This window comes from Arvicola amphibius, chromosome 18 (assembly GCF_903992535.2).
Source record: "Arvicola amphibius chromosome 18, mArvAmp1.2, whole genome shotgun sequence".
Taxonomy (NCBI): Eukaryota; Metazoa; Chordata; class Mammalia; order Rodentia; family Cricetidae; genus Arvicola; species Arvicola amphibius.
The window spans coordinates 28400069-28413103 of NC_052064.1; the positions used below are offsets into that span (position 1 = coordinate 28400069).

At 46.6% G+C, this 13035-nt stretch overlaps 1 protein-coding gene across 1 annotated transcript in view; it reads left to right on the plus strand.

The window, feature by feature from the left end:
• The first annotated feature begins 478 nt into the window (after nucleotides 1-478).
• Ccdc150 (coiled-coil domain containing 150) overlaps nucleotides 479-13035 on the plus strand; it is a 66955-nt gene continuing 54398 nt past the window's right edge. Inside the window, exons 1-5 of the mRNA XM_038315298.1 lie at nucleotides 479-567; nucleotides 5333-5496; nucleotides 9690-9910; nucleotides 10019-10197; nucleotides 12578-12646. Coding sequence (XP_038171226.1) covers nucleotides 511-567; nucleotides 5333-5496; nucleotides 9690-9910; nucleotides 10019-10197; nucleotides 12578-12646 — 690 coding nt within the window. The 5' untranslated portion in view covers nucleotides 479-510. The remainder of the gene's footprint in view (nucleotides 568-5332; nucleotides 5497-9689; nucleotides 9911-10018; nucleotides 10198-12577; nucleotides 12647-13035) is intronic.

Consider the following 13035-nt stretch of genomic DNA (forward strand, 5'->3'; position numbering starts at 1 on the left):
CAGAAAATTAGACAATAGTTTTTGTGTGCCGTATTGTTCACCTAACCATCACGAAAGAGGGCCGAGTTGGATTCCCTTTTACAAGAACAAGCAGCTTTTTTCCATTTTTATTCTCCTTAGCAAAAGGCCGTTAATTTCCCTTCGTTTAGAAGATATTTGCTCCTTTGACCCTCCTACAACTGAAAACATCTGACCTTAGACTCTTGCTATCTGCAGAGCAAGCCCAGTTCCAGGGAAAGCCGACCCAGGACTCGCTCACGGAGGGAGAGGGCAGCAACTACGTTTCCCAGCATGCCCTGCTGGGAGCACAATGGAGCGTGTCGTCATCCTGGTCACGTGGCGTCGCGTTTCCCCGCGCGCTGAGGGATTCCGGCTAGGGTCCCTCCCCAGGCGGAGGGCCCTGCTGGGCCGGGAAAACTACAATTCCCGGCATGCCTCACCTCGGGTGCGCCTGCGTACGGGAGCAACCCTGCTGGCGAGCGGGTTGGTTTAAAGCGCTGGTTTAGTCCCATGGAAACAGACCTGCTGGCCAGGGGAAGGAGCTACAGGCTGGTGGATGGATTAGGGGTGAGGCTGCCGGGCTAGTCGGGAAAACGAAGTGGGCGGCGCAGGGGAGAGAGCACGCCCCGGACCAAGGCCATCGGTCCCTTTCCCTCCCAGGCCGAGTCCAGTCCCGCCCTCCAGACCTCGAGGGCCTGGGTGGATCCAGGCTCCAGCATTCTTGCTGGGTGTGAAAACCACCTCAGGCTAAAAAGGCTTTGCTTGGACCCTAGCGGCAGGAGGGTGGCCGGTGGCTGAGACCTCCTCCTTAGCCACCGTTCTCCCCTTTAAATAGACAGTTTTTTCAGCATTGACGTTTGGTTTTCTACCCCTGGTTAGCCTCCCAGGCTTGCTTCCGAGACAAGAGGAATTTTCATTTGTGCATTGTTTCATGCCCGTGCCGGAATAGATCTTGTTAAATACTTATTGTGGTGTTTGTTTGGCCCCCAACAGCAGCCAAGGCACTATGGTACGAGGCTCTACAAAACAACCAGCTAACAAAAAAACAAAACAAACAAACAAAAAAAGCACAGAAACCTAATGACTGTCGTCCTACTTGAAGACATGCTAATCAACATGGAACACACACACAGACTGTTGGTTTTTCGTGGATTACCCCAGGGATAGGGAATGATAGGCAGGGAGAAAGAGGGTCAGGGGCACTTCCACTCAGCTGTCTTCAAAGCACTATCTGTGGTAGTATTTTGGTTTTTTTTGAGACAGGGTTTCTCTGTGTAACCATGGCTGTCCTGGAACTCGCTCTGTAGAACAGGATGGCCTAGAATTCAGAGATCCACCTGCCTCTGCCTGGGAGTGCAGGTATTAAAGGCGTGCACCACCACCCACTGGCTCCAGGCACTATTTAGGACCTAACACACATCTGTTAGTTTCCACTGATAAAAACTGCACGCTCCTGTTCCGTAATATCCTTTCTGATGCACAGAGCCGATAGTTTCCCATATCTGGAAACCCTTCTGAGACATGAACACAAATGTGGTGTCAATGCTTCAGATACCATGGCAGCCCCTTTGTAGTGACTCAGTTCATGGTTTGATGGGGACAGTAGGAGCTTCATCTGCACAAGCCCCGTTAGACCTCCGGTACTCAGAAGGGAATTTTTTGCAACCTGAAGAGAAGAACCTTGAGCCAGAAGGCTGAAAGAGATACACAAGACTCAAGGTGGTAGGAACTGGGGGTGCAGCACAGTGGGGTGCTTCCCAAGCCCATTCAGTGGTATGTGCCTGCAGTTCTAGCATTGGGAGGCTGAGACCTGAGGATAAGAAGCTCAAAGTCATCCTCCGTGCACAGTGGGTTTGAGGGCAGCTTGGACAACTCAAGACTCTACCTACAAGCCTAACTAACTAACTAGCTAACTAACTGCCTTAATGAAATGTAGTCATCTTTACCTTAGCAGACCCTTACTGGTAAGCTTCCCTGTTTTCTGAGGTCTCAGAAAGGTAGCTTTTTTTTTCTTTTTCTGTGAAGAATGAGATGGGAATTTTGATTGGGATTTTATTGAATCTCTAAATAGCTTTGGGTAAATTGGCCATTTTCACAATGTTAATTCTGATCCACGAGCATGGAACGTCTTTCCAGTTTTTAGTGTCTCTGCTGCTTTCTTCGGAGGTTTATAGTTTGATTGTAGAGGTCCTTGACTTCCTTGGTGAGGGTTGTTCCTAGGTGTTTTATTTTGAGTATATTATGAATGGGACTGTGCACATGATCTTCTCTGTGTGTTAGTGACATATAGAAAGGTTATTCATCTGTGGAAGTTGATCCTTTTTCCTGCCATGTTTCTGATTTTATTTATTGTTTTATAGCTTCCCAATAGAATTGTTGGGATCCCTATAGTATCATATCATCTGCAAATAGGGATGGTTTGAGTACTTCTCTCCTGTTTGTCTTCCTTTAATTGCTTCCTCTTGCCTTGTTGCTCAAGTTGGTACTTTGAACGTAGTATGGGGATAGTGGACATCTCTGTCTCGTTCCTGACTTCAGCGTGATTTCTTCAAGATTTTCTCCATTTAGGATGATGTTGGCTGTGGTTCTTGCATGTAGCTTTTATTGTGTTGAGATATATATGTTCTCCCTAGCTCTACACTCTCTAGAACTTTTGTCATGACAGTATTTTGGATTTTGTCAAAGACTTTTCTGCCTCTATTGAGGTCATGTGATTTTGTTTCTAAGTCCATTGATGTGGTTTAGTACATTTGTCTCCAGTTTTGGCTTTACTCTGGTCTAATTGTTTTTTGGCATACCCCAGTTTTCCCCATTTTGGAATAGGAATATTTACTCTTCACCATTCCATGTTTGAAGTGTACAACTTTTTTGATGTTACAGTGATTTTAGATTCCCCTCTGTATGCTGTGAATATGTTTTATTATCATTAGTTAATAAAGAATCTTCTTTGTCCTGTGGCAGGGCAGAATAAAGCCAGGTTGGAAATCCAAACAGAGATATAGAGAGAAAGTAGGTGGAGTCAAGGAGACATAAGCTGCTGAAGGAAACAGACACCAACCTTACTGGTAGGCCACAGCCACAGAGTGATACACAGATTAATAGAAATGAGTTGATTTAAGATGTAAGAGTTACTTGGTAAGAAGCCTAAGCTATTGGCCAAGCAGTATTGTAATTAATATTGTTTTTGTGTGATTATTCAGGTCTGGGTGGCTGAGAAACAAACAAGCAGCCTCCGTCTACATTATAAGAACTCTCAGTTAAGAGACTTTGGACTTTTAAAGTTATACTGAATTAATTTTATGCTATAAAATGGTCACAAACCTTTGGAGATGAGAGTTAGAAGGTTATGGCTTACAAATGATGTTTTGACAAGTTGACAAGGAATGGAATTATAATGGTTAGTGTTACTAACTTGACAGAATCTAGAATAACCTAGAAGATGTGCCTCTGAGCTGTGTTCATGGGTCATTTTCTAAATTAAGACTGAGTGTCACCAATCCCTGACAGGAGATTTGAACTCTATAAAATGGGGAAGTGGACTTAGTTATCACCAGGTTTTTTTCTCTGTGAATTGTGGATACGCTGTTACCAGCTGTTCTGAGCTCCTCCTGTCTGGACTTCCCTGCCACAGTGACTTGTACCTTGTACTAGGGAAGAAAGTAAACCCCGTCCCTCCTAAACTGATTGCGTCAGACTGTTTTATCATAATGGCAGGAACGGAGACTAGTTAATTTGGGAGTTAGAATCCCCCACCATTATGTTGGAGAACTTGAGAGGCAGGCAAGCATGATGCTGGGGCAGTAGCTGGGAGCTCACATAGCCGACTACAGGCAGGAGACAGAGAAAACTAACTGGGAAAGATTGTGAAACCTCAAGGCCCACCCCAGTGACACAGCTCGTCTAGCAAGGCTACGCCTCCTAGTATTTTCTAAATAGTTCCACCAGCTGGGAAGCAAGCATTCAAACTTATGAGCCTATGGGGGCCATTCTCATTCAAACCACCACAATGGCTGACTGTAGGGGAGCTTTAAAAACTCGGCCTCATATGGGAGAAAGAAATGAGGGGGGAAGGGGAGAGGGGACTGTAATTTCTGTTCTTTTACATCAGAAAACCAGGTCTCTCCCAAATCTCCTTTATTCGTTTCTGCTTGAAGTCTCGCTGGCTGGTGTGCACTGGCTGTGCCAGCCTCAGAGGGTGCTGGGCATGTAGTCGCTCGCTCTAGTGTCTTTTGGAGAGAAGATAAAGGGTCAGTGGTATCTGTGCAAGCCTCATTAGACACCCTTCCTCTGCTTTTTCTCTCCCTACAGCCACCTTTGTAAACACACATAAGATTAGCAGTTGACAGAAAATAGTGTGGCAGTAGCTGTGTTATTTCTCCAGTGCGCTGCCCCATCTTTCTCCATGTGACTTAGACTATGAGAGACCCGTTTTTGACAGCAGAACCAGTTCTGTAGGGTTCCTTCAAGGGCCTTCCTTCCTGCTACATAGGAAACACCATCCTGGCTAATGTAGTAGCGTGAACAGGAATCTCCATAGCCTATGGGTGTTTTTATTTTCCTTTCAACAATGTTGGTTGTGGTTTGAATGGGAATGGTTCTCATAGGCTCATGTATTTGAATGGTTGCTTCTCAATTGGTGGAACTGTTTGGGAAGGACCAGGAGGTGTGGCCTTATTTGAGGAGGTGTGTCACTAAGATTTCAAAAGCTAGCACCATCCCCAGTTAGCTTGCTGTCTCTGCCTCGTGGTGTAAGTTCTCAGATGCTGCTCATATGCAGTACCAAGGCTCCAGCATCAGTCTCTTGGAGGACACTTACTAAGCTATGGTGTTATAATGGGGACAAGTGGTAATGATAGAGAAAGCTCCCTCGGAAGTCTCAGGTCCCGAGTATGTGACCAGTAAAGCAAATGGGGTGGAATAGATTATAACACGACAGCCAAGCACTCAGCAGTCTCAGTGACTAAAGCAAATGGGGTGGAATAGATTATAACACGACAGCCAAGCCCTCAGCAGTCTCAGCGACTTAGCACAGCCACACAGGTCTCACTGTCCACTCACCGCATGCCACGGATGCTTCATGCCATCGTCACTCTGGGACCCTGACCCACGGAGCAGATCTATCTGGGATGCTGTTTATCTTACGAGGGAGGAGAAAACAGACGGCGAATGAGAAGTTGTCTCTTAAAGCTTCTCTTCACATTTGAGCCAAACAGGACCCACACCCATTCCCTAGTAAATAAGACCGACAGTACGATCCTCTCAAGGAAGGGCCTGTGACTGTTTCCCACAGCGAGAGAACCTCCCATGCTCTCTCGTGACCCTGTGACCTTAGGTGCGTATGGAAACCACAGTGTGCCGACCAGTCCTGTCTCCAACCCACATCAACGCCACGGCTTCAGAGACGTTCACGGTGCTTCAGCAGAAGATGAGAATTGTTGAGGAACAGACCAGCTCTCTGAGGGATGACCTGATCATGCTGGGCTACGGCGACAAACGGTAACGGGAAGATTAGCTAGACTGAAAGGCAGAGGAGGTAGACGCTTCTGGAAAATGTTTCCGTGTGAACTTTCACACAAACATGACGTTAGGTAGAGTTGCCGGTCTGTGATAGAGTACGTGTCTTTGTTACTTTTCCGTGGTTATAAAACACCTGGACCAAGGCACCTTATGGAGGAAGGTGGCTTATTCGGAGCTATGGTTCCTCAGGGCCACGAGTCCATGGTGGACTGGGGGGGAGAAAACATCAGGCAGCTGGGGCAGCAGCAGGGAACTCACTTCTTGAGCAACAACTGGGAAACAGAGCAGTTACGGGAATGGCAGGAGCCTTTGGAGACCTCAAAGTCCACCCTCAGTGACTTCCTTCCTCCAACAAGTCCACACCTCCGAGCCCTCCCCAAGCAGGGCTCTCCCCTGGGGATCTGGTCTGCAGGTGCTGGAGACTTAGGGGCAAGTCTCATTCAGAGCACCACCGTATGTCAATCAGATCTCTGGTGCTATGACAAACTACCCGTGAGGACATCTTGAGGGAAGGAGGGTTTGCTTTTGGCTTACCATTTCAGACATTTGTGTTCTTAGTGCTTGAGCCTGTCACTGTGGGTCTGGGGAGAGGCAAGGCATCATGGGAAAGAAGACATAGCAGAGCAGACCTAGTCCCTCTCGGCAGCCAGAAAGGGTAGGGCTTGGAGAGTGGGGAAAGACACGGAGTTTCTTCAGCAGACCACAGCACCTAATGGCATCTTCAATGTGAACTCATCTGTGTTAACTCTCTGTTCTGTTATCTACCCATGGTGGGGTCTACTGGCTGGACCACTGTGCTTTAACATTTGAGCCCATGGGGAGCACTTTATATACAAACTATAACATGCAGCCACAAACACTGGTTTAGATCTTATTTGAAAATGGTTAAAAGAAAAACTGAAATAATTCATGCCATTAATTTGGTCTTCATTTTTTTTCTTTTCTTCTTTTTTTTTTCCTTTGGTTTTTCAAGACAGAGTTTCTCTGTACCTTTGGAACCTGTCCTGGAACTAGCTCTTGTAGGCCAAGCTGGTTTGAACTCACAGAGATCCGCCTGCCTCTGCCTCCTTAGTGCTGGGATTAAAGGTGTGCGTCACCACCACCCGGCTGGTCTTCATTTTTTTTATCACAGTATAAATTAAAAGATGGTGTTTTGGGTTTTTGTTTTGTTTTTGTTTTTTCAAGATAGGGTTTCTCTTTAGCTTTGGATCTTGTCCTGGGACTAGCTCTTGTAGACCAGACTGGCCTCAAACTCACAGAGATCCACCTGCCTCTGCCTCCCGAGTGCTGGGATTAAAGGTGTGCACCACTGTAGGCCCATTTTAAAAATGCATAGCCCAGGCTGGCCTCCAACTCGTGATCCTCCTTCCTCTGCCTCCTTCAGCAAATCCTACCAGCGTGCGCCACCACAACCGGCTTAAAAAAAAAAAATACAGAGAAATCCTGTCTCAAAAGACCATAAAATTAATTAATTAATTAATTAAAAGATGTGCTTGAAATCCTTAACTGTTCCATGCCTTAGAATGAGAAACTATTACAGAACTCTCCTCCCTCCTGCCCCGTATTGCTAGACTGTTTTGCTGTTGTTTTAAAGTTATCTGACTTTCTAATAGTAAGGCCTACGCATGTTTGTGCAGCCAATCCAGGTTTCCGTTACCGCTCCACACAGGGGCCTCTCACGGCCTCCATGCAGGGATACCCCTGACATGCCTGGCCTCAGCAGCCTTCCTGAGATGAGGAAGAAGATTCCATGGCCCCTTTCTTCTACCCTTAACTCTAAAGCCAGAACCACAAGGCCAAAGCTGCCAGGTTCTGCTGCTCGCTGGGGCTGGAACATGGTCTCCTTGCTCAATGACATCCTCACCAGCTTTTTGTTTTTGCTGGTTTCCTTCTCTGCCTAAACTAGGCCCTCTTGAAACTTCTCTGTAGACAAGGCTGCCCGAGACCCAGGCCAGCCTCTGCCTTCTGAGCAATGGGATTACAGGTGTGCACCATCACACCAGATCTAAGCTGCTCTTTGTATTCCGTTTCTTAGTCTGTGTTCCTCCTTGAACACAGGACTTAGCTTCATTCTGCTTCCCGCTGACCCTTTTCTTTGTCTGTACGTTTTGTATTTTAACTTGCTCAGCCCGCTTTTCTCATTATAAATCCTCATTAGGGTTAACCCATTAGTTATTAACCACACAACAGAGTCTAGTCTGTTTTGAGATTTCCCCTGCCAACGAATTAATCCAAATCTCTTCACTTCAGCCCCAGGAAGAGTCTTCTAACAAGGGCAACAGGCAGACACATTCTTCACCAAAACATCACAAGAAGCTCTCTAGGCAACATACTAAAATTCTTCTCCTCTGAAACCTCTTGAGCTACCCCCACCCCCATCCTCAGTACCACTGTCTCCCGTGTTTCTACTAGGAGGCCCATCAAGCCCCACTGAAGTGTTTGACTGCTTATCCAATCCAAACTCCCAAGGTCCTCATGCTTCCAAACAAAAGCAGTCAGGCCTATCACAGCAATTGCCCAGTCCCTGGTACCAACTTCTGTCTGAGTCGGGGCTGTGAGGAGACAGCATGGCCACTGTGACTCTTACAAAGGAAAACATTTCATTGGTACTGGCTTACAGTTTCAGAAGTTTAGTCCATTATCATCGTGGTGGGGATGGTGCAGGAGGAGCCAAGAGTTCCGCATCTGGATCTGACTCCCACACTGGGTGCAGCTTGAGCGTTTGAGACCTCCCTGCTTCCTCCACAGTGACGCACTTCCTCCAACAAGGCCACACCCCTGATAGTACCACTCCCTCTAGGCCAAGCATTCAAACACGTGAGTCTATGGGAGCCATACCTATAAAAACCACTGCACTTCCCCATGCAAGTTAGCTAGAAGCCAGGTCACCGAGGTGTGTGCAGAGACATCCCTTCAGTGCAGAAACTAGGAGCTGTAGGGAGAGACTGCTCATTAGTTTCCTATACCCGAAATAACCACACAGAAAGTGTGTTATTACAACACGGCTTGGCCTATTAGCTCATGCTTCTTATTGGCTAGCTCTTATATCTTAAATTAGCCCATTTCTATTAATATATGTATCACCATGTGGTTGCGGCCTACATGTAAGGTTCCGTCCAGTGTCAGGCATCTGTCTCCTGCAGCGGCTGCATGGCTTCTCTTTGACTCCACCTACTCTCTCCTCCTTATCTGCTTGGAATTCCCGCCTTGCCCTACTCCGTGCTGCCATAGACCCAAAGCCGCCTCTTTTATTAACCAGTGGTAGTAAAACATATTCACAGCATACAGAGGGGAATCCCACGTCAAGGAGCTATGTGTTCTAGCCCCTGGTCAGCTAGGATACCTAGAAGTGGAGACTCTGGATGTTCTTGCACTCCTGGTTACAACAGACTGTTGGTGGAGAGACCTACACTCTCCAGTGCTCCTTCCCTTCTCACTGAGAGAGCTAGGAGAATTGGGGTGCCATCCTTCACAGGGCATTCAGCTGCTGACTAGCTCCTCCTTAGCTAAGATGGTAGTTGTAGGAGAAACTGGAGAGAAGACTGGGAAGTGCTGACCCTTTTAGGCCCTAGAACCCCGTTTCTTAGTCTTCTTAACCCACTTGTCAACAGCACCAGGAGAGGACTCTGGGAAACCCCTTTTAGAATCTTCCTGGGGAATCAAGTCCTTGGAAGTGTGCATATTTATAGAGCTGGCGTTTTGTTCCGTGGTCTAGAGACAGCACATCCTTAATCCCTTTGTTCATGCGGCCAGGAGGATTCAGGGCCCAGCCCTTTGGGAACGGAAGAGTTAGGGTGACGTCTCCCTACTGCTTCTGTCCTCTGCCTTTAGGGAAACTGGGAAGTCAGAGATTTGCCCTGGTTGTCCAGTGCACGCCTTGGGTGGGGCTGCAGCTAGTGGTGACTCCAACTTCTCTATCCATCCAGGGTGGGTAGTTATCACTGCCTAGCATGAGAGGGTCTTGTCTTATTCCTGACACTCTCTCAGAAAGAGCCAATCAGCCTGCAGGTGCTCAATGGCTGCACTCCTGTCTGAAGGAGGCAGGAACCTCACACTCTCCCATGCTGCGGGGCCACTGCCATTCTAATTAGAAAGGGTCCATTGGCTCAGATGACTGGTCTTACCACAGTGGAAACTGCATCATGTAATATTCTCTTGGGGTGCTTTTTCAGAGGTCAGTTAAAAACTTCAAACTCTTTCGAAGACCCTGCCAGCCAGAAAGGCATTTGTCCTATCCCGCGTGAAGTGACTCGTCCAGAAAAAACAAGTCTTTTATGGAAGAACTGTCAGTTCCTGGTGAATCGAATGTGCCATTTGGAAAACCTCATCGAGTCCTTGAAGAGGAACATCTTTCGTCTACAAACTGAAAAGGAATTGAATCCGCAGAAAACAGGTACGGCTAGAAGAGGGTTGCAGGGAACTTGGCGCTGTGCGGCGCTTGCTGGTTTTGCGCTTCCGCGCCTCTGTTCACCTTTCCGCTCTGCCCCCTGTGCCCGCCCAGCCTTTCTGAAGGATCAGCTGAACACGATCCAGGAGGAGCACTCCGCGGACCTGAAGCTGCTGCACCTGGAAGTGTTGAATCTGCACCAGCAGCTGGAAGATGTCAAGGAGGAAGAGGACACGGCACAAGATGAAGTCCAGAGATTGACTGGCACTCTGGAAACGGCCATTGAGACAAAGGTTTGTATTCAGTGTCCTCCAGTGCAGCTTCCCCGGCAGAGGCAACAGCGCCACAAAGCTGTGTTACCAATGGGCGATAGTAATGTTTGGTTCTTGACATTTGAGATTTATCTGCATGGCTAAGGTCCATTAGTGAGTCTTGTCTGTGGTTGCCCCTAGACCCCTTTCTGTGTATAAAAGACAGTGACCATCTAGATTCTGTCCTCTTTAAGAGCTGATAGTAGTTGGGAGGGTAAGGCATTAACATGACAGACTGAATAGGAAAAAGTCAAAGTAGAAACCAGAACCCTGAGTGAGCATGTGCAGGAACAAGCATTCAGGCATGTTTCAGAGAAGGAGAGTCTTGGCCAGTATAGATCAGGTCAGCTTCAGGAGTGATACACTCCATCTGACGGCAGAGTGCTCAGGGCATCTCACGGGGCACGCTCACAGGCGGCAAAGAGGACTTCTGTTCAGAAAGGAAACCAATAGTGTTGTCCTGCTCCCATGAGCTAGACAGGCTGATAGATAATCAAATTATTTTGAAAGGCCTTCAGAAGTAGCATTTTATTTTACCAGTCTATTTTAATAAAAGTAGTAAGGCTGAGAGAGGTCTCTTAATGACAATCATCATGTTCTTGTCCTCTTTCTGTAACTCAGATCTTTCTGCTGGGTACCATTGGGTTAAAATGTGTAAACTCCAGCTTTACCAGAGTGAGAATCTGCGGGAAGTAAGCTGAGTACCAACTAATTCCACATTGCAGGGCATCTCAAAATCAAGAAGAATTAATACTTTTGATGACCGGTGGGGAGTGAGTAAGAATTTTGGCACAGGCCCGCTGTCTCAGTGGGTCCCCACCATGGTCTCCACCTCCTCGCTTGGGTTCTCCGTCCCCCCACCCTTCAGCTGGACTTTGGGAGCTCAGCCCAGTGCTGCACTGCGGGTCTCTGCCTCTGTCTCCATCAGTTGCTGGATGAGGGTTTTATAGTGACATTTAAGATAGTCATCAGTCTGACGGGATGGGGGCTGGGGAGAAAAGGTAGAAGGAGTGAGAGGAGGGGAGTGGGAGCCGGGACTGGTATGTAAACTAAAAAATATATATATAGTTTTCTTTTTTAACAAAATAAAGAATTTTTGACGCAAAGATCCATGTGATGACAAGAGGAAACTAACTCGATGCTGCTGTGCACTGAGGAGATTGACAGTGGAGAAACAGTTAGGGGCTATCTGTGTGTTTGTGAGCGGACTTGAGTCTACAGAGGTCAGAACTAGAACTGTGGCATTTTGAAAGGAAAAAGAGATATTTTATGAAAAATATTCTAGATTTGGATATAGGATAGAAACCGAAGGCAGGAAAGGAGAAAACCACAACTTGAGTCTTTAGGATTATGGTACTATTAATAATAATTAGAATATTGTGTTTTTCATTCATTTTTCAACTCCTAAGCATGAATCATATTTGAAACTGGTAGTGGTGGTATATACCTTTTTAAATACATCCCAGACGCAAAAAGCTCTGAGTTCAAAGCCAGCCTGGTCTACATAGTGACAGTCTCTCTGTCTCTGTCACTCTCTGCCTCTCTCTGTCTCTGTCTCTGCCTCTCTCTGTCTCTCTGTCTCTGTCTCTGCCTCTCTCTGTCTCTGCCTCTCTGTCTCTCTGTCTCTGCCTCTCTCTGTCTCTGTCTCTCTCTGTCTCTCTGTCTCTCTCTGTCTCTCTCTCTCTCTCTCTCTCTCTCTCTCTCACACACACACACACACACACACACACACACACGGTTAAGGGCACGTTTTGCTTTTGCAGAGGACTCAGGTTTGGTTCCTAGCACCCACATGGCAGCTCACAAATGTCTGTAACTCCAGTTCTAGGGGATACAACACCCTCTTCTGGCCTCTGTGGCCATCAGATATGTACATGGTACACATATGTGCATACAGGCAGAATACTCATAGAATAAATCTTAAAAACATAGACATAGGGCTGTCCGGTTGTTGTGACTGGAGTTTGAATCCCCAGGACCTACATGAATCCCAAGCAAGAATTCCAGGCAGCCCTGACATTGAGAAGGCAGGAGCAAGATCCCAGGAGCAAGCTGACCAGGCTAGCAGACTCAAGGATGGCTGAGTTCGGGTGAGAGGCCCTTACTTACTGCATGGGGCAGAGTGTAATCCAACAGACACCCATTGTCTCTTCTGGCCTCCACATGCATATATATACATACACGTGTACACATACACTCATACACATGTACACAAATGTTTTATTTTTGCACACACATGCAATAAAATAAAAAATAGCACTTGTAAGCTACCGGGTGAAAAAAGGCTGAATTTGACTCGATACACTAGAGACAGTTTCTTCCTGTCATCTCAGGTATTGATCTTTCCTTCTCCTCTTTGTAGAAGAACGCAGCTGTTATTGAGGAGGAGCTAAAGACCACAAAGCGTAAAATGAACCTTAAAATTCAAGAGGTAAGAGAAAAGACAGAGATGTTGAACAGGTGTTGGGATTGCAAGGGGAAATCAATAAAGTGCAGAGAATGAAAAGAACCCTTTGAAAACAGAAATATCATTGTATGAACACTTAAAACATGCCACATGCAAATGTATCTGCCTTCAGTTGCTTAAAGATACTCTCATGTGTTAAAGCTGCCATGACACTGGCTGGGGTTCAGGGATGGTGAGGGGAGGGGGAGGAGAGGAGGGAGTGGGAACCAGGGTAGGTATGTAAAATGAGAAAAGATGGTTTCAAAAAATAAATTTAATAATAATTAAAAATGCTAAAAATAAAAATAGAAAAGCACCAAGTAAGAAATAAAAGGTAGCTTACTGGGTCAAAACACTTGCTGAGCAAACTTGAG